Source organism: Myotis nattereri (assembly GCF_964212035.1).
Source record: "Myotis nattereri genome assembly, chromosome: 16".
NCBI classification, from domain to species: domain Eukaryota; kingdom Metazoa; phylum Chordata; class Mammalia; order Chiroptera; family Vespertilionidae; genus Myotis; species Myotis nattereri.
In genome coordinates this window covers 22,458,401-22,481,512 of record NC_138091.1, presented here as the reverse complement: position 1 = coordinate 22,481,512, position 23,112 = coordinate 22,458,401, and the positions used below count along the sequence as shown (strand labels likewise).

At 57.9% G+C, this 23,112-nt stretch overlaps 1 protein-coding gene across 1 annotated transcript in view; it reads left to right on the top strand.

The window, feature by feature from the left end:
- RPH3AL (rabphilin 3A like (without C2 domains)) overlaps positions 1–23,112 on the top strand; it is a 77,609-nt gene that overhangs the window by 5,669 nt on the left and 48,828 nt on the right. Inside the window, exon 3 of the mRNA XM_081110118.1 lies at positions 1,340–1,469. Coding sequence (XP_080966244.1) covers positions 1,340–1,469 — 130 coding nt within the window. The remainder of the gene's footprint in view (positions 1–1,339; positions 1,470–23,112) is intronic.

Sequence of the window (23,112 nt, the reverse complement as noted above, 5' to 3'; positions counted from 1 at the left end):
ACTCCACATCTCTGAACCTCAGACTTCTCATCTTTAAAATGGGAAGAAATAGCATCTTCCTCGCGGCGGGGGGGGGGGGGGGGGCGGGGGGGGTGACGATGAGAGGAGATAGTGTAGCCACGCTCTGTCCTTCATCCACTCAGGAACTCTCACTGGGTGTCCACTGGGCACTGGCGATGCTGCTGCCAGCACAGCAGCGGCCGCCCGCTTCACAGAGGTCGCAGCACTGCTTATCGGTTGTCATGAAACGGGTCACAGTGGGCTGGGGGGCTGGGGGACCCCGAGGAGGGCACCTACCCCAGGCTCAGTGGGGTTCGGGGAAGACTCCCGGGCACTCAGCATCAGAGGTCAAAGACGGGCTCGCTCTCTCTCTCTCTCGCTCTCTCTCTCTCTCCTTCTGCTTCATCTGCCCTGTCGCTCAAACCAAAGGCCTCTGTGCCTTCCTGGGTCTCTCTTTCCTCCCCTCACCCGCAGGCCATCGAGGCTGCCTCTGAAACACAGCCCATCCCAGGCTCCACCCCCTTCCTCAACTCTCACCACCTGCTGCTGGCTTCTCCCCCCCCCCCCCCAACACACACACCCCTGTAATCCTGAGTGAGCTTTTAAAAATGTCACTCGGATCAAATCACTCCTCTGCTTAAACTCCTCAGTAGCTTCCCATTGATCTGAGAGAATAATCCAAGCTCCGCTTTGTGGCCGACAGAACCATGTAATCCGCCTTCCTCACCCCTCCCACCTGCCTTCATCCCAGGCCCCCTGCCGGGTGCTCGGAGCACAGCCACCCTGGCCTTCTGATCATGCCGGGGTGCGGGCCCTTCCTCACGGGGAACGTCCCAGGCTTCCCTCTGCCTCGGGCTTTCCCTCCCCAGCTCTGCACATGGTCCGGTCCTTGCCATCCTTCAGCTCTCAGCTCGGATGTCCTCAGAGAGGCCTCCCCGGGTCACGTCTAACATGCCCCTGGCCCTGGGAGCCTCCCTCCCGCCCACTCACTTTATTTCATGGTGCTTTCCCCTCGGAAGGCAGTTTGCTTGTTCCTTGTGCCTGGACTTTCGCCCTTTATTGAGCATAAGTTCCGTGAGAGCAGGGGCCATGTCTGCCTCTGGCTTGTTTGCTACCATATTCCCAGCATCCAGCCCCTCATGGATGCTCAGTCAGTATTGGCGAGTAAGTGAACGATTAGGGGTTCTAGCCAGGGAAAGAGGCAGGCAGGGAACAGTGCCCCGGGCGAGGGAACAGCACCCGAGGCTTGCGTAGGGTGGGGCCCGTGGCAGCCATGTCCGGGCCGTGGTGGGGATGGAGACAGGAAGTCCCTCCCATCGGACTGTGTCCTGTGCTGCAGGCGGCTGGTGGAGCGGCTGGACACCATGAGGCACAACGTGATGGGGAACGGCCTGTCCCAGTGTCTGCTCTGTGGAGAGGTGCTGGGCTACCTGGGCAGCTCGTCCGTGTTCTGCAAAGACTGCAGGAAGGTAAGGCCCTGCTCTGGTCCTGCCACTCTGGCTGCCCAGCCTGGAGCAGTTCTAGTGCTGGCCCAGCTCTGTGGCTTTGCATCCTGGCTCCCAGAAGTGTGTGCGTGTGCATGTGTGTGCATGTGTGCATGTGTGTGTGTGCATGTGTGCGTGTGCGTGCATGTGTGTGTGTGTGTGTACACATGTGTAAGCACATGGTACCCTATGCTTCCTGGTGGGAAGGATTGGAGCCTGAAGGTCAGATGGCCTGGCTTCTAGGGCCAGCCCTGGGGAGTGGACCTCTGGGCCTCACAGGCCCAGGTAAGAATGAGGCTCTCCCACTAGCCGCATGGCCTCAGAACGCTTGTTTAATCATGTGTTTTATCATCGTCCTGATCTGTAAAATGGGGACTATCATACTATGTGCCTTCTAGAGTTATGCGGGTTAAATATTATATGCAGAGCTCCTGAAGCCTTGTATGGCACAGTAAGTACTCAATAAACGTTATTGGGTTTTATTCAGTAAATACAACTCTCCTCTGAGCCGAATCGTATGCTAGGATTGCACTTCCTATGCTATCGGTCTGCCTTTTCAGCCTGCTGTGGGCTAATCCTGAGTTAGGGGAATCCAAAAGGACACGTGTCCATAATAATCACTTCCCTCAGGTCCTGATGGTCAAAGTGGGAAGACAGTATTCTCTGGAGTGATGCTGACCTTAGCGGGGACCAAGGTTTCCAGGACTAAGAGCCATCGGGCGGGCTGCCTGGAGGCGCTGGCTCCTAAGCCTTCTGAGAGTCCGAGAGTAGAGTGAAGGGCATTCCGGGCACGGGAGAGCAGCACAGCAAAGACGTGGAGCTGGAAACGGGCTGGGCGAGCCCCTGGCCATGAGGATGCAGGCCCGAGGGCAGGGAGAAGTGGACTGAAAGAAGAAAGAACACAGGACATGACATCAGATTTGACTTAGGAACAGGGGGAACTTAGAGGAGGGACAGAAGCGAGATCATGGGGACTTGAGGACATGGGGCAGAGCTGAGACCTTTGGGAAGCGGTTCTCAACCTGTGGGTCGCGACCCCTTTGGCGGTCGAACGACCCTTTCACAGGGGTCGCCTAAGACCATCCTGCATATCAGATATTTACATTACGATTCATAACAGTAGCAACATTACAGTTATGAAGTAGCAACGAAAATAATGTTATGGTTGGGTCACAACATGAGGAACTGTATTTACAGGGCCAGAGGTTGAGAACCACTGCCTTTGTGGAGAGAGGCCTTGTGAGAAGGAAGAGCTCTTGAGAGCCAAGCTGCATTGAGCAGAGTGGGCAGGTCCACAGGGCCCCAGACCCCTGGGAGATGATCAAAGATATCACACAGGCACCTGCAGCCACCGGCCAGGCCTGGATCCTTAGAGAACCAGGAGAGCCCCCAGCCAAGCGTTAGCCCCTATCGGGGCACTGGCGTCTGGGAGGGGAGGACCGTGTCATCCATTCTCTCAGCCAACAAACACGTCCTGGACTCCTCCTGGTGCCGGCACAGGGATGTGGTGTGGAGACACAGACCCTGCCCTCTGGGACTGTGGGTAATTCATTACAGATGTGACTGGGTTACAGAGGCAGCCCTGGGGGCCTGAGAGAGCTCTAATGGGGGTGGGGGGGGGCATCCAGGTCCCTCCACTCTGGGTTCGCCAGTGACTGGGGCGCTTCTGTTTATTTCCATCTCCACTTCCTACCTCCTCCCCTTTTGCAACGGGGTGGGGGGGGGGGGGCGGGGACGGGACAGGTGTGTCCCGGAGGCGTGTGGCCATGGGCAGGCTGCTGGGGCGATCGGACGTGGGGAGTAACCAGATCCAGGCCTGGGGGCAGGTCTGCAGGGGCTCCTGGCCACACGGAGGCGTCTCCTGCAGGAGCCCTGGCGGGTTTCAGCAGCCACAAGCTAACGAGTGTGCGGGTGGAACCCTTGAGGCGGGCACTTGTGGCAGCCGCCCCTCAGTAATTGGGCCCGCACGCCCAGGCTGCCCGCCCTCATTAGGGGAGGGCTGTGGTGGGACGGCAGAGGGGCCGCTGGTTAATTAGAGAGGCCTGGCGCTCCTAATTGCTCAGGATCTGAGGCAGCCAGCTTGCGGTTTAATTGCGAGTCGGGTTTCACCAGCGATGGGAGGCGGGGCCGGGCTGCAGGAAAGCCCGCCCAGGCCCTGGATGGTGCTATCACCGTGCAAGGGAAGCAATGGGATTTTTTTTCTGGCTTCAGACAAAATGTGCCTCATGGCGAGGGTGCCGAGGAGGCTGCCCAGGAAGCGGCGGTCTCAGCGATGTGTGCGAGTCCCCGTGAGAGAGGACGAGGCAGCATTGCACTCTGCTCTAAGCTGGCCCAGCTGCGTGAGGGGTGGGTGTCCCTGCTCAGGATAGGGAGGTGCTGGAGGGAAGGCGCCAGCCAGAACCTGACCCGGGCCCCACAGCCTGCTCGAGGCTCTGAGGAGGTATGGGGGGGCTCAGCCGAGACCCCCAGCAGGAAAGCTGGCAGTAACCTGAGGGCCACTGATCCCATCAAGGGGGCCCCACCCATTCAGTGCATTGCACCTACAGACCAGAAGCTGGGGGTGGGGGCGGGATCTGTGTTTAACAAGCCCCCCCTCCCCCCAGGGGATTCCGATTCTCCTTAGTTTGAAAACGCCTGCCCTGAGGTCCCGGCACCAGGCCTGGCTCAGGGTGGTGGTGAAGGACCTGGCGTGGCGGCCTTCCCTCTGCTTCTCTGCCTCCCCTTGCCCTCCCCACACCCGCCCACGCACCACACAACCCCCACTCCCCTCACACTGCACCCCACCTTCACATACCACACCACACCCCCACACACAACCCGCATCCCCCCACTCGCACGCCCCCTCCCCTCGGGCCGTGCTGGCCTTGCCAACGTGAGCACCGGGGCCATGGTGCCCCTGTGTGTTAGGGCAGTGGTTCTCACCCTTCCTAACGCCGCGGCCCTTTAATGCAGTTCCTCATGCTGTGGTGACCCCCAACCATAAAACTATTTTCGTTGCTACTTCATAACTGTAATGTTGCTACTGTTATGAATCGTCATGTAAATATCTGATATGCAGGATGTATTTTCATTGAACATAATTAAGGCATAGTGATTAATCACAAAAACAATATGTAATGATATATTCAAAATGTGTTTTCTGATGGTCGTAGGCAACCCCTGTGAAAGGGTCGTTTGACCCCCAAAGGGGCCGCGACCCACAGGTTGAGAACCGCTGCTTTAGAGTCTACCAAGCGCTTTCACCAATGTCACCCCGTTTGCTCCTCAGCACAGAGCTGTCGGGACTGGGGGTGAGGCTGTTTCCCAGTCACAGGTGGAAAACGGGCGCAGTGGGCGCCCTGTGGCCTCCTGGGTCACCTGGCTGGGCAGTGGGGTGCGGGGTCCCCCATGGGCGCTTGCTGTGCTGCCCCTCCGTTCCTCACCCGGTGTGCTTTTCCTTCCTGGGAGAAGCGGGGATATCTTCCTAAAGAACACAGGAGAGCTCAGCCGGTGTGGCTCAGTGGCTGAGCGTCGACCTATGAACGGGGAGGTCACGGTTCGATTCTCGGTCAGGGCCATGCCCGGGTTGCAGGCTCAGTCCTCAGGAGGGGACGTGCAGGAGGCGGCCGATCAATGATTCTCTCTCATCGTTGATGTTTCTATCTCTGTCTCCCTCTTCCTTCCTCTCTGAGATCAACAAAAATATGTTTAAAAAATAAAGAACACAGGAGGCGAAATATCTTACTCAATGAAATATTGAAAACTTTTCTCCTAAAACCGGGAATAAGACAAGTTCTTTGTATCTTTATCCCCACTTCTACCCAGTGTTGTACTGGAGGCCCAGCCAGTGCAATCAGGCAAAAAAGAGAAACGTATGGCATAAGGATCAGAAAAGAAGAGCTAAACTGTCCTTATGTGTGTCTCTGTGATTAGAGGGCTGGCCCGTGCACAGAGGGTCTCGGATTTGATTCCAGGTCAAGGGCATGGTACCTGGGTTGCAGGTTCAAGCCCCGGCCCCAGTTGGGGCCATGTGGGGGGCAACCAATCGATGCATCTCTCACATCAATGTGTCTCTCTCCCTCCCTCCCTCTATCTAATAATCAATGGGGAAAATGCCCTCGAGTGAGGATTAACAAAAACAACTATCATTATTCATGATTATATAACTAGAAAATCTGAAAGCACTGAAATGCGAATGGCTAGCATTAGTAGGTGCCTTTAGCAAGGCTGTTGTGTACAACTTCAGTGTACAAGAAAATCGGTATTTCTATACACCTAAGACCAAAACGAGAGACAGTAAGGCCAATTTATGGCAGAGGGAACATTGGTATGAGGTGGGCACAGAATGGTCTTTTGGATAAATAACGCGAGGCCATTGGATATCCGTATGGAAGAAATGTATCCTGACCTTTAGCTCACACCACATACCACATCGATTCTGCACTGATTGCAGGTTTAAATGGGAAAAGTACAATGGTAAGAGACAGAGAGAGAGACAGAGAGAAACGAACACCGGAGAAGTCCCTTTAAGGGCCAAGGCGTGGGTGATGGGTGATGCCTTTGAGGATCCCAGGAGCACCCAGAAGGCCCTGTCAGAGGCCGCCCTTCCCCCACACTCTGTCCAGTGCTGGCCGTGGCGGGCTGGCTGCCCTCCCCACCACTGGGGGTAAAAATGTCTTTCCCTGGACTTTCAGAAGCAGCCCGATGGTCTCAGGATGTTCCCACTCCAACAGCTAAACACTGGGGCTGGCTGGGCCCACCTCAGGGTCCAGGGCCTGCGCAGTGGGAGCGTGGGCAGCCCTCTGGGAAGACTTTTCCTTCCTTCGGAGCCAACTCAGCTCCCTAGGCCCATCCGTGCAAATGAAACTTAACTTCATGAAGGGCTTGTCTCTGCAGAATTTTTTCATTCATTTCATGCTACAGCCAGGCCCTGGAGGTACTGTGATGGACAAGGTGGGTGGCGGCCTCGCCCCCGTAATCATAAGAGCCAGTACTTCTCTTACTCACTCTGCTAGACGCTGCTCTAAGGGCCCGTCACATGTTAACTCCTTCAGTCCTCCTGGCAACCCTATGGGGTTGGCACTGTTATCATTCCCCCTTTACAGATGTGTAAACTGAGGCACAGAGTGGTTAAGAATCTCGCCCAAGGTGACTCAGCTAGTTAGTTGTGGAGCCAGTATTTGAACCCAAGCAGTCTGGTTCCGAGCATTTTTATGAATAACTGCTCTGCTGCATCCACCCCACGGCGTTATAAGCTAAGAAAAGGCAATAAGGACAAGGGCAAATAAATACAGTCATTCCAGAAAGTGGCAAAAACACACAAAGCAGGGAGGGGGGAGGGCGGGCGGGCACTGTAAGAGCCAGTGGGGAGGGCGTGGGAGGCAGTTATTTTATTTTGCATGTACAGCGAGGGCCTCAGATGAGGAGGTGACATTTGAGCTGAGGCCATAACAAGAAAAAGTCAGATCTGGCAGACAGGGTTCTGAGCAGAGGGAGCAGCATGGACGAGGTGCGGGGTTGGGAAGAATGGGGTGTGAGTGAGAACAGAAAGGGCGCCGGGGAGGCCTGGGGAGCGGGAGGCCCCACAAGTGACCCTTCAAAGCTTTGAGGCCTGGCCCTTGCGGAGTCTGTGGGATGGGGGCTGCCCCCCCCCCCCCCCCGCTCCCTGGATTCACTTGAGTCCCTGAAATAGGAGGAGGCCATTTTAAAAATTATTTTTAACTTGTGGTGAATATACATAACATACAATTTGCTTTTTAAACCATTTTTAAGTGTGCATACGGTTTAGGGGCATGCCGTACGTTCATGTTCCGCTATCACCACCACCATCACCTCCAGAACTAGCTCATGTTGCAAAACTGAAACTCTGTCCCCAGTAAATATTAACTCCCCATCCGCACCCTCCCCATCCCCTGGCATCCACCCTCGTACTTTTTGTTGCTATGCATTTGCCCACCTTAGGGACCTCACATAAAGCAGAGTCCTACAGCATTTGTCTTTCTGTGACCGGCTTGTTTCACTTAACATATTGTCGTCAAGGCCCATCCATGTGGTAGCAGGTGCCAGAAGGCCCCTCTTTTTAAGGCTAATATTCCCTTGTATGTAGATGTCACATGGTGCTGATCCACTCCTCCGTCAGTGGACTCTGGGTTTGCTTCTGCCTCTCAGCTGTTGTGAATGGTGCTCCCAGGAACATGTGTGCAAACATCCCCTTGAGCCCCTGCTTTCGGGTCTTTTGGGCTGGTCCCCAGAAGCAGCTGCTGGACCACATGGTCGTTCTGTTTCGCTGTTGGAAGAGTTGCCATCCTGCTTCCCGTGACGGCTGCACCATTTTATATTCCCACCAACAGTGCACAAGGGTTAGGGGGTGCAGCTTGTTGCAGGGTCTCTCTCCCTCCTGAATGGGGGCGCGACGGAACCCATCCATGTCCCCCACTGACCCTCGGGTGTGGCCGCAAGAGCAGCGGCCGCCCTGAGCAATAGTCGCTGCATCCGAGCCGCCTCCAGACTGGCCTCGCCGTGCCCCTGTCCTCCTCAGCCTAATTCAGATGTAGCAGACGTGAGCTTGGGCCTCATTACCAAGATGGATTTTTTTCATTCAGCTACTGATGTTTCCTAAATTCCCGGAAAAAGTCACTTAATCCGCCTGCCCTGAGGGCCTGCGCTGGCTGCCGTGTCCCCTGGGCTGCTTGGCAAGATTGGGCCTGGCTGCTGGTGCGGGATCGGAGGGTGGGAGCAGACACCACGCAGCCCCGTGGAACGCGTGCCTGCTCAGGATCTGACGGTCAGAACGTCTCTTTCTTGCTGCTCTGGTGCCTGTGGAGGGTCTTTCTTCCCCAGAGGAGCTTCTTTCTTGCCACTTGGAGCAGTCCAGAGACCAGTCTGCTCACCCTGCCGTGCCATTGACCTTCAGCTCAAGGTCAAGGGCGGATGAAGAGCTGCCAAGAGCCAGCGTGGGTTTGGGGAACCTTGAGACCCTCTGGTGGCAAATCCCAGAGCTTCCGGGAGACCAGCCTTATGGCCATTCAATTAGAACCTGTGATACCAGAGAAATGTGTGGGTGGTCTTTCCCCATTGTGAGTGGGAGTGGGGTTCTTGGGGTACCACTGGAGTAAGGATTTCCAGAGGCCCCCATGGAGGATGAGATATGGCAGAAAGCGTTATTTCCAAGGAATTGCATCCCTTCAGTAAAGCTCAAAGCAAAATCAGTCTCCAGCGTTGCAGCATCAGGCTAGTTCCAGTCCATTAGTCATTGTGTGTGGGGGGGCCCCCATGGCTGTGGGCTGTGTGGGCGAATGTAGGAGAGCAGGAGTGTGAGAGCCCCAGAAGCCAGGAGTCGATCAGGAGGAACCGAGAGCGTGAGAGCGCACGCCTTCGTTGTAGGGGTGGGGCACCTCGTTTCTGCCGAGGGCCCTGTGGACATTTGCAGCACCATTCGCGGGCCATACAAAATTATCAGCTTAAAAAGTAGCTGCTACACTGGGTCAGACATTTAATTAACTCACCCCTAATGCCTTGGCAGGGACAGACCAAATGATTCCGTGGGCCAGATGTCCCCACCCCTGGTTTAGGGAATTAAATATTCCAAATTTTGCCCCCTTGCAGTGGCCACGCCCGTTCCGGCCGATTACCTCTGTTCTCGGGTGTGACGGACAGTAAGCACCTTCCCTATGTCACCCCAACTTTACTGGGTGTCTGTCTCCCACCTGTCCAGCCCCCTCCCCCAGCTATCTGCGGGGAGTAGCCGGGAGGCCCCCTGGGGAGTGTAAGGCTGCAGCTTCCCCGCAGAGCTGCCCACATGACATGCCTGTAAGGTCTGGCCTTCCCTTTGCTCCTTTCTGTTAGGAATAACTAGATCAGAGGTTCTCAACCTGTGGGTCGCGACCCCTTTGGCGGTTCGAACGACCCTTTCACAGGGGTTGCCTAAGACCATCCTGCATATCAGATATTTACATTACGGTTCATAACAGTAGCAACATTACAGTTATGGAGTAGCAACGGAAATAATTTTATGGTTGGGGCACAACATGAGGAACTGCATTTAAAGGGCCAGAAGGTTGAGAACCACTGAACTAGGTTAACCACAATGGCGTCTCCGGCAGCCCTCTGGAGACCCTGTCCACTTAGCCTGCCTGCCTGCCACGCCCTGCCCACCAGGAGCTCCCCGCTGTGACAGAGTGTAGTGCAGCAGGAGGAGTGCTGTAGGAGCAGGGCATGGAGTGGCGCCAGGCAGAGGGCGCCCGCCGGAGAGCTCTGTGAGGGGGGGTGGGGAGCCTGGAGGGTGGAGACCCAGGTGCCTGGGGAGGGCAGTGCAGGAGGAGGCACAGCTCTGTAGAGGCAGGGGGACAGTGGAGTACAGGGCCTGGGGCGGGGGGTGGGAGGCGTGCATTTGGCATAGCGAATGGTTTGGGGATGTGGGGAGCCGGCAGGGAGAGGGAGGCGGGCCGAGGAGGGTGGAGAGAATGAAGTGAGGCTTGTGAAGGTCCCTGGTTCCTGGCTAAGGCGTGTCCTATATGCAGCAGAGCCATTGGAAAAAGGGTTCTATTTGGAAGCAAGTGGGTCTCTGGGGAGGTCAGGTCCAGAGGCAGACCTGGAGGGGGACTGCGTGGTGGGCGAGAGAGCCTATTGGATGCTCTAAAACAGTCAACCAGGCTGTACTCCAGAGGCACAGACGCGTAAGCCTTAGCTCACAGCTGTGGCCGCGGCCGCTCCCTGACCCGCGGGGGCCAGTGCAGGCCCGAGGAGCAGGTTCTGGGGCAGTAGACGGAGCTTGATGTGCTGTTACTTTAAAGCAATGGCAGGTTTGCTTTCCAGATCTCTCTGTCTCAGGCTGGGGTTGAGTTCCTGTCCTCTTAGCAGGGGGACGCCAGTGTGGGGGTCGGCTTGTGCTTCTGAGACGCCCCTCTGTCTCGGCTATTTCTGTGATGCCGTATACCCTTTATAGCCCCCAGGAGGTAGGGAGGCAATAGACAGTGATTAAACCCATTTCCCAGTTGGAGAAACTGAGGCTCTGAGAGATGACTTGCTCCTGGTGGCATAGCCAGGGCCTCACATCTCAATTCAGAACTTTGCTCACTCTTTGGGGGGTAAAAAGAGCTGAAGACTCATAGGAGACACAGACCCCCCAAAGGAAGGTGATATTAGGTGCCAGCTTGCCAATCGGGTGCCAAGGCCATTGACTAAGTGCCTCTAACACTGGAGAAGGGATCGTAGGCCCCCTGGCCTCCCCTGGAGCAAACCTCCCCACAGAGGTTTGTCACACACACACACACACACACACACACACACCACCACCACCACCACCACCACCACCACCCCCCAGGATGCTGGGCAGAGCCCAGACACATCTGGGGGTTTGCAAGGGGTTTGAGTTTGCTGAGTCATGGATGAGAGTCCCTGGGAGGCCGGCCGGCCCCTCATGAGTGAGCACAACCGTCTCTAGGCCTGGGTCGGGGTCAGGGTCGGGGTCGGGGTTGGGCTCCCTCCTGAGACAGCTGTCTGGCACCCCCTCGGGCCCCTTGCCACCGGAGCTTCGTGGCCCTTTCCCCTGGGTCTGGTCATTGTACATTCGAGAGAACGCAGGCAGCAGGAAGCAGTGTTGGCAAATCCGTTTAGCAGCTGTTACCAGGAACGGTAATTTTGTGCAGCCTCTTGTCCTCTGTTGTGGTAAATAACAGATAATGACATTTCCAGTCTGCGGGGTGGCCAGGCGCTACTCACGCGGGCCTCGCCTCACCTCACTGCTGCGCCCGGCCAGCTGCCACGCCTCGGAAGGCCTGCCGTCATCGCTCTCCTGCCTCAGCCTTTCCCACGCGGCCCCTTGCTGTCCGCTGACCTTAACTTGGGGTGGATGGAGCCTGCCCTCTGTCCCCCGAGGCTGGAGGGTGGGCAGCAGGTGCCTCTCCTGCTGCTGGGCAGCTGGGAGGGGGCAGGGAGGGGGGAGCCAGCTTCTCTTCGGAGGCTGCCTGTATCCCCAGCCTCCAAACCAAGAAAGAATCGGGCCTTTGGGGGATCTTTCCTCGCCCTTGTCATCTGCCTTCTGTGTGTGTGTGGGGGCGGGGGGGGGGGGGGGGGGACTCTCCCAGGTGACAGATGGAGAAACTGAGGCTGGGCAGGATTACGATCTGCCGGGCCTGCCAGAGGCCCCTCTGCCCCGGGAGCACCTCTGCTGTGCCGAGCTTCCAGGCCAGACAGGCGTGGACTCCGGCCCTCCAGGGAGCGAGCGAGGCCTGAGTGTCCTGGGCCACCGCACGGCCTCCCCACCAGCTCCCGGCTGCCCGCGGGGGAGGCTCGTGAGCCTCCCAGCTCATTCCCTGCGCCTCTGCTTGTTCATCTTGCCCACGTGCGGCTTGATCAGTGCGCTCTGCCCACCCCCTGAAGTCTTCAGTGGCTCCCTACTGCCCGCAGAATGAAGTCTGACCGCCTCCACGCGGTGTCCAGAGCTCCCAGTCCGTTCCCTGGGCACAGGCTGCTGACTTTGGCATAAATGAACCTCCCGGGCTGGGAGTCCCGGGGCCTGGGGGTCGGGCCTGACCACACCTGCCCGACCATCACCCCTCTCCTTGGAGTCGGTGGACACATCACCCGGGTCCCTAATTGCTCGTTAGTGCTGCTGCCGCTGGAATCTTCAGGAGCCTGAGGGTGTTTGTCTAGGCTGCTGTGCTTTTCAAATAAAAAAAATCAGTTCCAACGACAGGTATTCACCGGCTTCGAGGATAATTGACTGTCCCAGGCCCTGGACCGGCGTGGGGCAGGGAGAGGGCATTTTCACATACACCGCCCTTCCGAGAGTTAGGATGACCCTGGAAGCAGAGAAGACAGTGCTGGCCTCTGGAGCAGCTGCCGAGGGCTGAAGGGCTGACGTGTCCCCGGCTGAGTTGGCGGGGGCTGAGCTGGCGGGTGGGAGGGTCTCCCGACCTGGGCCCCCGGGGTCTGTGCAGTCACTGGAGAGGCAGTCAGTAGGATGCAATCGGCACTCCCCTCTGGACGCTCACTGTGGGAGCTCGCGGGAGGGAGTGGGCGTCGAGGAGAGAGTCACGGAGGAGAACACGTTTGCGTTATTCCTGAGGGAGGCTTAGAAGCTCACTAGCCATGCGGCACAGCCTGGGCAGAGGCATGGGGGCATGGAAATCCCGGGAGTGCTGGGAGCAGACAGTGACGCTCGGAGGGCGCGATGGGCTTGGCGAGGCTGCAGAGTGAGGTGGGGGCCAAGGACTTCCGTGTGCATCCGTGTTCTCGTCTTTCTGCCCCTCAGCCCGTGAGCCTTCCCGTGCTCTCACCTCGTCCGGGGCCTGGCAGCAGCAGGGACGTGGGAAGTGTTTTCTGGATGCTCTTGGCATCGTCGGCCCTGACCTGCAGTGAAGGTGCTGCCCACCAGACTCTAGGGCAGCGGTTCTCAACCTGTGGGTCGCGACCCCTTTGGCAGTGGAACGACCCTTTCAGATATTTACATGACGATTCATAACAGTAGCAACATGACAGTTACGAAGTAGCAACGAAAATAATTTTATGGTTGGGTCACAACATGAGGAACTGTATTTAAAGGGCCAGAAGGCTGAGAACCGCTGCTCTAGCGGGAGGGGTGGCGGAAGGGTAACTGAGGCTCCTGCCTCGCCTTCCGACAAGCAGGGCTGGGATGTCAGTGTCCTTGAGGTCAGCTTGAGACCCTGGGCACACACCCTGGGACTGTCGCATTTCAGAGCTAGCGTCTTGGCGGCAGAGCTGGCCAGGGGTCCTCGCATGGCCAGTGCTGACCGCAGCCAGCGCCCTCCCTCCACGCAGGGCTTCGTGGCAGCCCCGGGGAGCCAGCCGCACCTGCAGCCATGAGCTCAGGGGCTGCTGAGAGGGGCGGGCATTATCAGGACTCTGGACGTGAGGATGAAACAACCCCAAATGGTCTAGCCCCGTGGTCGGCAAACCGCGGCTCGCGAGCCACATGCGGCTCTTCGGCCCCTTGAGTGTGGCTCTTCCTAAGCCTTAGGAGGACCCTAATTAAGTTCATAACAATGTACCTACCTATAGAGTTTAAGTTTAAAACATTTGGCTCTCAAAAGAAATCTCCATCGTTGTACTGTTGATATTTGGCTCTGTTGACTAATGAGTTTGCCGACCACTGGCTCGCCTCTTCCGGGCTGTCACTCTGAGAAGCAGGCTCCTTTAACAGAGGCTGGGCCAGGGGACGCGGGTGGCAAACCCTCTGTGGGAGGCCCGGCCCCAGGGCCTCCGGAAAGCAGAGGTGGGTTATGCAACCAGGGCCGGGCTGGGGAGGCTGCAGCCGGCTTTGTCTGGCCATCAGTTCCCTGCGTTCGCGCTCCCGGTATGGCCGGTGTCGGTCTCGGAAAGTGAGCTGCCGTTTATCTTCAGGCCAGCATCGTTTCCTGGGCCCCTCCTCGGCTAGTGTGGGGGTCTCAGAGAGTGTGGGTGAGAGGTCAGATCGGGACTTGGACCCCAGCCTGCCCTCCACGGGCTGCCCTTGTGCGACCCGGGACAAATGTCCTAAGCTGTCCGCCCCGTCTCGCCTTGTTAAGTGAATAATCCGTGTCAGGCACGCCTGCCGAACCCAGCGCAGCGCGCGGCGTGTTATATAATAAGCCCTTGTGTTTATTGTTATGGACCTGGGTCTGCATCCTGGCTCTGCCACCTCCTCGTTACGTGAACTTAGCCGAGCCACCCAGCATCTCGGGGCCTCCGAAAGCCTCATCCACGACATTCAGGCCATAAACCCTTCCTCAAGGGGCCATTGTGAACGTAAATGAGATTGAATGTGCTCATGATAATGTGTGTTGAGCGCTGAGTTGGTGCCAGGCATGGCCGAAGTGCTCAATAAATGGCAGCTGTTATCATTATTATGAGCTGTAACTCTAAGCGACCGTGCAGCGAGGAGCAAGATGGATGTAAGCCGCCTCCTTCACCTCCCGGGCCTTCCCTGCCCCGACCTCGCCCAGCCGGAGCAGAGGTGGAGAGCGGCAGGCCGCCCTGTGACCTGGCCGCCCTGGGAGACCGCTGGTCCGAGTGTCATCCCTCAGTGATCCTGATGGGGCCGCGTGGACCTGCGGCTGGAAGTCTGGGGGACATGCCCAGCTCGGGCCCCGTCACTTCCAGGAGCCCAGGCCGGCGGGCGGCACAGAAGCCAGGGGCTTCTTCCTTTAGGGCTGGAAGGAGCTGCTAGTAAGGAGGGCTCCAGGAGTCTAGCCCCAGCAGAGGGAGCCCGCAGGGCGGAGCAGGCCGTGTTCAGGGCTTATGGAAGCTGGACGAGGGTCATGCACCCTTGATTGTGTTGGACTCCGTCTACCACCTATTCTTCCTCCGGAGCAGGCGGGCGCGGGGCCAGGGAAGGGCCCGAGGTGCACACCTGCTGGGAGACGTTAGGAGGCGCGTGTTCAGGAACCCCTGCGAGGCCCCTTCTCGGAGGAGTGGCCAGTTCTAATGCACGTTGATCTCTACTCACATAACCCTGGGGAGTCCCCACGCAGCTCCTGACCAGCAGCCGTGGGGCTCTTCCTCTGTCCAGACTTTCACCTTTCGAAACCCAGGCTCCCTTTGGATTAATAAGGAAACTTTCCACATTCTTTTTATTTAAAAAAATGATTTTATTGCTTTCAGAGAGAGGGACAGGGAGAGGGAGACATCAATGATGAGAGAGAATCATCAACCAGCTGCCTCCTGCGCGCCCCCTCCAGGTGAACCCACAACCCGGGCATGCGCACTGACCGGGAGTCCAGCCCTGACTCCTGGTGCGTGGGTCGATGCTCAACCACCACCCACACCGGCCGGGCCTCTAACATTCTTCTATAACACGATTTGACGTTTCCAAATACTACCCTATGTTTGAAAAAAGTGAATATGATAGTGAACGTGCTTTCCCACTACACGCGTCCCATCATCCCCGGGCCCCGGAGGGTCTGCCACCGCCTCAGAGGAGAGGGACCCCAGACGGAGCTGCTGTGTGCGGCATTCACAGACGCACGCACGTGAGGGGCTCCCCCGGTCTCTGGGGCACATCTGGCCTTGCCTGAGACAGGCTGGCTCCGGGGACCTCCCTGGCTGCATCCCGCGGCCCTTTGCCCCTCCGTGTTTATGGGCATAATTCCCTGTGCGCACGGTCCTGCGTCAGCGCCTAGTCACACTTGGTGCTCTTGCACGCACGCCCGCGCTGTGCACCTCGTCCCCGGGGCTGTGTCGTGGGCACGTCTTGCCACCTCACACTGAGCACATCCCTGGCGCCCAGCGTGCTATCCTCAGATGCTGTTGCCTGAGTGAGTGAATTCGTCGAGACCGAGTACCATGGCTCCTGTGGTCCCCCTTTGCTCAGACATTATTAGCTTGGCTATTTTTTTTTTAAACCTTCCTCTCAGCTTCAGATTGAAGAACCTTCTGCACTCCCTGGCCCAGCTGTTGTTTGAAACCGTAGCTGCCTCCACTGGGCCCGTCACCCACACTGCACGCCCCTTGGGCCCCATTGAGGCGGCTCAACCCACCTTTGTTTCCCGTGATCTCTGGAAAAGAGGCAAAAAAAAACAAAACAAAAACAGGCACATAGTTTCTCGTCTCAGAGGTGATTCGAGGATAACCAGCACCTGGAAGAGTTAACAGGGGCCGGTGGGTGGGCCCAGTGGAGGGGGCAGGTGAGCAGCCATCGCCCCCCAACCCCAGCCAGCCTGGCGGTCCCTTCCTGCCTGAAGTGCCCCGTTCCCTGTCAGACACGCGCAGTGGGGCAGACATGATCCAAGGCCCATGCGAGGCGTGATCTCTTATTATGCGCTTATAAATGGTCATAATCAAGAGCTGCTTCTGTTCCCTTTGAAACCCTCCCCTCCACCCAGGACATGGCGCCTAGTGAGTGGCCGGTGGAGGGAGGAGGTGCTTGGAAGCTCATCTTGAAATCTGCACCGCTTCCTGCCTCCTTTCCTCTGGGAGAGGCCGCTGGGGGCAGGGGGCTCACAGGCCAGGGGTTTGCCGGTGGTCCCGGAGCAGCGCCATGTGCGGGAGAGAAGGGCCTGCTCGCAGGTGGCGGTGCCGCTTCTAGAAGCCTGTATTGCTGCGTCGTTTTCCCTAACACACAATCGGATGCTTCCTCGTTGAAGGTTTGCTTTCTGGCAACGAGAACACACCGTGCGATGTGGAACGCATACGTGCGGGGTCCTGTCTTCGCGTTGCTTCGTGCGTGTGCTGCTGTCGTTCGTATGTAGCCATTTCTGCCCGCCCTTGGGGGTCTGTGCGCACCATGTGCAACGTCGTTCACAGAGAGACCCGCGCACTGTCATTGTCGGTTGGCTGGAACTCTTGGGAAAGTCCTTTTCCACACGAGTCTTGCCAGTTCACAAAGTCCTCCACCGCCTGGGACACTCGAGGACAGTGGGCTGTGCCTCGCTCATCCTCCTCGCTCCCAGAACAAAGCTTCGCACCAGTACCGACGAAACGTTAGTTGAATTAAAGCATGAAATATTTTCAAATTAACCATCTTCAATATTCACTTCTGCCGTGCAGAGTGCATTTCCTGGCCTCCTTGTACGGAACACTCGAGCACAGTTTCATCTTATTTTGGTTGACTGAGCGTCGCCAACATCTCTGTCTGTGTGATGGATGATAATCCCGCCGAGCCCTCGGGGCCTGTCGAGGGTGCGAGCTGTTCCCGGTTACTGAATGTTCCCAAGGAGGCGTTGGTGTCTGCGTGCTGAGCAGCTTTGTTCCCGGCCCCGCACCCCCTCCCTTCCTCTGATCAGATCGGTTTGGGAACCCCCGGTGGAGCTGGGGGTTCTGCGGGAGGTGGGCGGGGACTCACAGGGAGGCTGTGAAAGCCCACCTGGGAGCCAGGGCCCGAGCGCAGGTGCACCTCGCCTCGAAGGTCCCCTTGCACTTCCTGTGGGAAGGTGAAGGTGTTACCTGGCAGTGGCGGCGCTCCAGGGAGGCCAGGGGTCACCCAAGGGGCCGGGGTTATGAGGACGTTGAGGAGGGCGCCCCCTCAGACATTAGGATGAGGCTGCATCCCCAGGAAAGGAAAGGGCACTGAGCATCCGTTGTTAAGGGTCGCACCCACAGGACCTCTCCGGCCCTGCCGGGTGCACCCCAGGGTGGAGGACAGGCCAGGAGGGGTCCTGTGGGGTGCGACCTTTAACATGGGATGCTCAGAGCCCTTTCCCTGGTGTCTGGGCCAGCCTGGGTCACACACGTACCCTGAGAGTGAGGCCTGCCCGGCCCGCAGCCCGGCCACCCCTGGACACCCTCCCCGAGCGCAGGCTCTCCCACCACCTCCCCTGTGCTGCCACGTGGGTGTTTCCTGTCTCTGTGTTTCGTCTCCTCGGTAACTGGCACATGCTAGGAGGGACCACATCTTGCCTTCTCAATTGCAATAGTACAAGTAGCTGCTGTTTGTTCATTCATTTATTCTGCAAACGTTCACTGTGCCAGGCACTGGGAGTAGGAAGGTGAACAGAACAGACCTGGCCTCTGCCCTCGGGGAGCTGACAGCAGGGAGAGGAAGTGGTGGTAGTCACAGAGCCACGTGAATGAGGCTAACATTCCCGGCAGCTGAGGACAAAAGGCAAGAGCTCATTATGGAAGCTCCAACCAGGGAGGAAGTCAGGGAGGGCTTCCTTGAAGAAGTGGTGCTTTTGCGGAGGTCTGAAAGGTAACGAAGAGGGAGTGTGGCCAAGTGCATCCCAGACAGAAAGAGCAGCACGTGCCAAGGTCCTGTGGCAGGAAAAACAGTGAGGACCAGAGACTGAAGACAGGCTGGGGCTCGCAGCACCGGGGCCGGGGGGAGGGGCTGGCAAAGAGGGAGAGTCTAGCCTGAGCGGGCCTCACACCATGCGAAAGGGGCTGTTTTCATCCAGAGAGCCACAGGAAGTCTTTGAAAGCTTTTATGCTGGCAGGGATGGGAGAAATAACATGATTAGATTTGCATCTTGAAAAGATCACTCTGGCTGCCATATCGGGAACCAGCTGGAGGCTGGACAAAGTGGGGATGAGGAGACCGACGCGGGGGGCGGGGGGGGGGGGCAGTGCAGGCCGGGCCCTTGAGGGGGCAGCACGGATCGGGGAGGGTGATAGAGGACAGTTGACAGTCGAGATTCAAAGTTTTTGGAGATGGATTATTTGAGTGGGAATGAGGGAGAGGGAGGATGGAGGGTGATTCTGGGTTTTGGCTTGGATCACTGATGCGTGCTGGCACCCTCTACGGATCCAGGCACGTGGGTCAGGACTGTGGTTACTGCCTGCTCTGTACCGTGTTCTGTGCGAAGCACTTTCATGAATCGTCTGCCTTGATCCTCCCTGCGGTGGTATGAGTCCGCCTGTTACCACTGTTTCACAGATGAGGAAATGCCCCCAGAGAAGGTTAGTGACAAGTCTAAGATTGCATCTGAACGGCCCCAAAGTCTGTGCCCCGTGGGCCCTCCCCTGAACCATCCCCTTCCCCCTGTGTGCTCTAATCTGGGATACATGTGTGCAAAAGGAATGCATGGAGTGCCCGAGACAGGATTGAGGGGATTGTATGTGCCAACTGAAGGCCTGGACTTTTTTTTTTTTTTAATATATTTTATTGATTTTTTACAGAGAGGAAGGGAGAGGGATAGAGAGTTAGAAACATCGATGAAGAGAAACATCGATCAGCTGCCTCCTGCACACCTCCTACTGGGGATGTGCCTGCAACCAAGGTACATGCCCTTGACCGGAATTGAACCCAGGACCCTTCAGTCCGCAGGCCGACGCTTTATCCACTGAGTCAAACCAGCCAGGGCAAGGCCTGGACTTCTGTCACTTCTGCTCTGAGTGAGGCCCAGAGCTAGACTTGGTTTGTTGGACACTCAGACACAATACTAGGCTGTGGGAAGCATGAGGCAGCCATGACCACCGGGGAAGCCAGTGCTCACCTGCCCAGGGCAATTCCGCTCAATGGAAGCCCATCTCAGGCAGGGAAGCAAGTGACTGCCCCCCAGGCCCCAGAGCTGTCCTTCACACGGCTGTGGAGTGCACCCTTTGCACCGACTTCATGTCACAGCTGGCTCATACTCTCACTGGATTTTTAAAATACTACCAGCTTAATTTTCTTTTTTGGAACCTGGGAATAAAGACCAAGCCCGTAGGGGAAGAGGCTCATTATTCTCTTACTGATTGGAGATTTAGTAGAGGAGCAGTTATGTATTACTTGAACTGGAGCATGTTATCTTTTTGCTGGCCTGGATTCCCCAGCCAGAGACACGACACAACTGAGAGATGGTGGGATCTGACCGCGGGTTCCACCAGTGATGGAAGGCAGCCTGAAAGCAGGGCTGTGCGTGGGCGAGGAGGGTGTGCCTTGTCCTACCACCCCCAACCTCTCCAAAGCACCCCACAGGGCAAAGGGAGGAGGGAGCATTTGGGAGGTGCCACTCATCCACACCCTCCCCCGCTCCCCTCCCCCCCCAGCGTGGGAGCTGACCACCAGCCCCTTGCGGGCACCTGGCCCCCACCACCTCTGTCCCCAGGCCCAGTGGTCTGTGTGCTGTGGTCTGTGGGTAGAAGACAGCACACAGCTCTGGGCACTCTCTCCCGGTCTCTTTCTCTGTTCCCCACCAGCATGGATGCTTAATCAATCAGACAATATTTATTGAGGGCATGGGCACACCCATCCTTCGAGCCCGGCTTAAACATCACTCAGGCAATGCAGCCACTCAGCCTCGGCAGGCTGACGTAGGACCGAGCGTTGGGCGCTTCACTGGGGACGCATGCGGCCTGGGCTCTGCCTGCCCCGCACTGTGCCATGCGGCCCATGGGCACTCAGCAGGTGACGGTCACGGGAATCAGTAAATTGGAAGGCGAATAGGAGTCAGAATGTGGGGGGGGGGGGCGGGTGAGGCCAAGACAAAGGACGGGCTGAGAATGGCAAGCACTGGATCCCGATAGCTGATTGGAAGTGAGGCCTTGTGGGGAGCAGCGGGGACAGGCCAGGGAGGGCAGCGGTGAGCGCAGAGGCACCCAGCCGAGGCCCGGGTCCCGGGGCCCAGTGCCATCCAGCAGAACTTCCTGCGATGGTGGAAATGTTCTATTTCTGTGCCATTCGATGTGACGTGTGGCTATTGAGCACTTGAAATATGGTCAGTGTGACCGAGGAGCTGGGCTTTTCCTTTCATCTAGTTTCAATTAATTTTGATTTAGATAGCCACATGTGGCCGGGGGCTACCACGTGAGCTGGAGCAGGTCTGGAGGAGAATCACGCAGGGTTTCGGAGCAGGGTGCGAGGGCGTCGCTGATAAGAATGACCGGCGGTTATTGAAAGCTTAGAACGTGCTGGCCGCTCTTCGTGTGAGTCTCAGTGAGCCCTCAGGACAGCCCTAGGGCACAGCTCCGATCCCATTTTACAGAGGAGAACATCTGAGGCTTAGAGAGGCTTTGCGTAGCTTGCCCTCGGGCCCACCCGGGCCTGCCTCCCTCCGAAGCCTGCGCCAGAGCACCAAGCTGCAGGGCTTGGGAGCAGGCTCGGGGCAGTGTTTCTGGAAAGCGAAGTCAGTGACAGGGCAGGAGAGCATGAGGGGGAGACCTCGGGAGGACAGGGGCTCGGATGATCCAGGTGAGACAGATGACAACGAGCCCCGCGTGCAGAAGCAAAAGAGGGGGCCCAGTCCTGGGCAGGGGCTGTGTCCTCCCAAAATCCGTGGGTGGAAGCTCTGACTCCAGTGTGACGCTGTCTGGAGTGAGGCCTTTGGGAGGCGATTGGGGTTGGATGAGGCCATGAGGGTGGGCACCGTGATGGGACCCGGGCTGTAGACGCAGAGGAGGAGCCCAGAGCTCTCGCTTCACCATGTGAGGGCACAGCGAGAAGGAAGGGGGCACGTAGAAAGGGCCCTCTCCGAGAACCCGGCCTGCTGGCACCCCGGTCTGGGCGTTCCGGCCCAGAACCGTGAAACGTGTGTCTGCTGTGTAAGCCAGCCCGTCTAGGATTTGTTTTGTGATAGCAGCCCGAGCTGACCGCGACAGAGCAGAGTCCGCAGCCCCCCCACCTTTGCTGAATGTGTGGGGCGGGGCGGCCACAGCGTGGGAAGGAGGCTGTGGGGATGCCCATGGAGTGTTGCCGGGGAGGCCACTGGGCCTGGGCTCCCTGTCCGCCCGGGAAACCTCTCTCTGTTGAGGGGCAGCCGCGCTCCCCCTCACCAGAGAAATATCGAGGAGGGCGGAGCCAGACTCCCAGAACCAGTGTCGTGGAGCCGATGAGCATATGCGGCTGCACACTCATCCCCAGCACAGCCTGTGCCAGGTCATTCCGTGTCACCTCTGCCCGTTCATTCATTTGAGAATCATCAGCCACACTCCCAGGCACGTGAGCCAGCTCCTTGGAGAGCCCTGGGCACCAGCTTGGCACTGGGCAGGGAAGGGCGTTACCCAGCTCTCCTAGGTCCCGAAGCCCGATTGTGCCTTCGTAGCGGTGGGACCTCCGGCGGCCTTTACCATCTTCGAGCCTCCGTGTCTTCAGCTGCATCATGGAGAGCCTGCCTCCCCCTCCTTCATACTTTGTTGCTTGGTACACGCAATTGCTCAGGAAACGGTAGCGACCCGTCTCGTGTTCTCTCCTTCTTCCCGGCACCGTTGTCTCAGGGGGCAGGGCAGGGCACTATGCTTGGAGGGCGACTGGCATCGAACCCTATAAGCATGTAGAACACTCACCAGGACCATCTCACCCCTTGCAGGGCCACACTCCTTCTCACACGTGCACCATTTGTTCATCCCGGGTGGTGGGAATTAGAAGGAAAACAGCCAACCTGGCGTCAGCACCTCCTTCCTCTCTTTTTACCCCTGGGGGAGAGGCCTGTGTTCATTTCCACCTGATGGGCTCACGGGGGGCCTGTCTAGAGGTAGAAGGGCTGGGGGTGAGATTGGGAGGGATATCGAGAGGCAGTCCTAGCGGCAAAGAGGAGATTTCAGATCAGGTCATGGGTGGTGGGCCAGGGCTCCAGGGGGCAGGCTGCCAAACCCAGGCCTGGCACAAAGGTGGCCAGGCCCCTTCCTCTCCAAGGGACCCTGGAGCTCAGAGGGAAAGCAGCATAGAAGGGAGCATCCAGACAGGGACCCTCCCCAAGCCCGGGACCTTCACGAGAGCTGGGAAGGGCCCGCTGTGACGGGGATGGACTTTCTTGCCAGCCCAGAGAGCTAGGAGCTGGGAGGTTACCTTTTATTTGGAGAAACAGGGGGAAAGTGACAGTTCTCATTGGATGGTATTGGATGGTAACAAATGCATACCCTCCCGCCCCAAGAACGTGTCGGCTTCCCTTCCGCCGAGAGCTGGCTCCCCCTCCTGCAGCGCGGGGCTCAGCTGCCCGATCAGGCGGGGACGACAGGCTCTGGGAAGCCAAGTTGGTGACATTTTCCTCTGCGTGGAGAGGGGTGTGCCTCTTGCTCAGTTGGCAGCCTGCAGGAAGGCCCAGCGGTAGATCCAGCCTTCCCTCGGTGCTGGGGCAGGTAGGGGGGCCGGAGAGAGCCCCAGCCTGCAGGGCCCTGGCAGAAACATTGAGTAGCTCCCTGCACCAGTGCTCAGAGGAGGGCCTGCTGTCGCCGAGGCAGACTGTACCGTTAGCCAGGAACGGGTCTCGGCCCCACCAGGTTCCCTGCCTCCCGGGGCATGTCACCTGGCCTCTCCCACCACTGTGTTGCCGTGCATTTCAGGGAAGCAAAATATGTA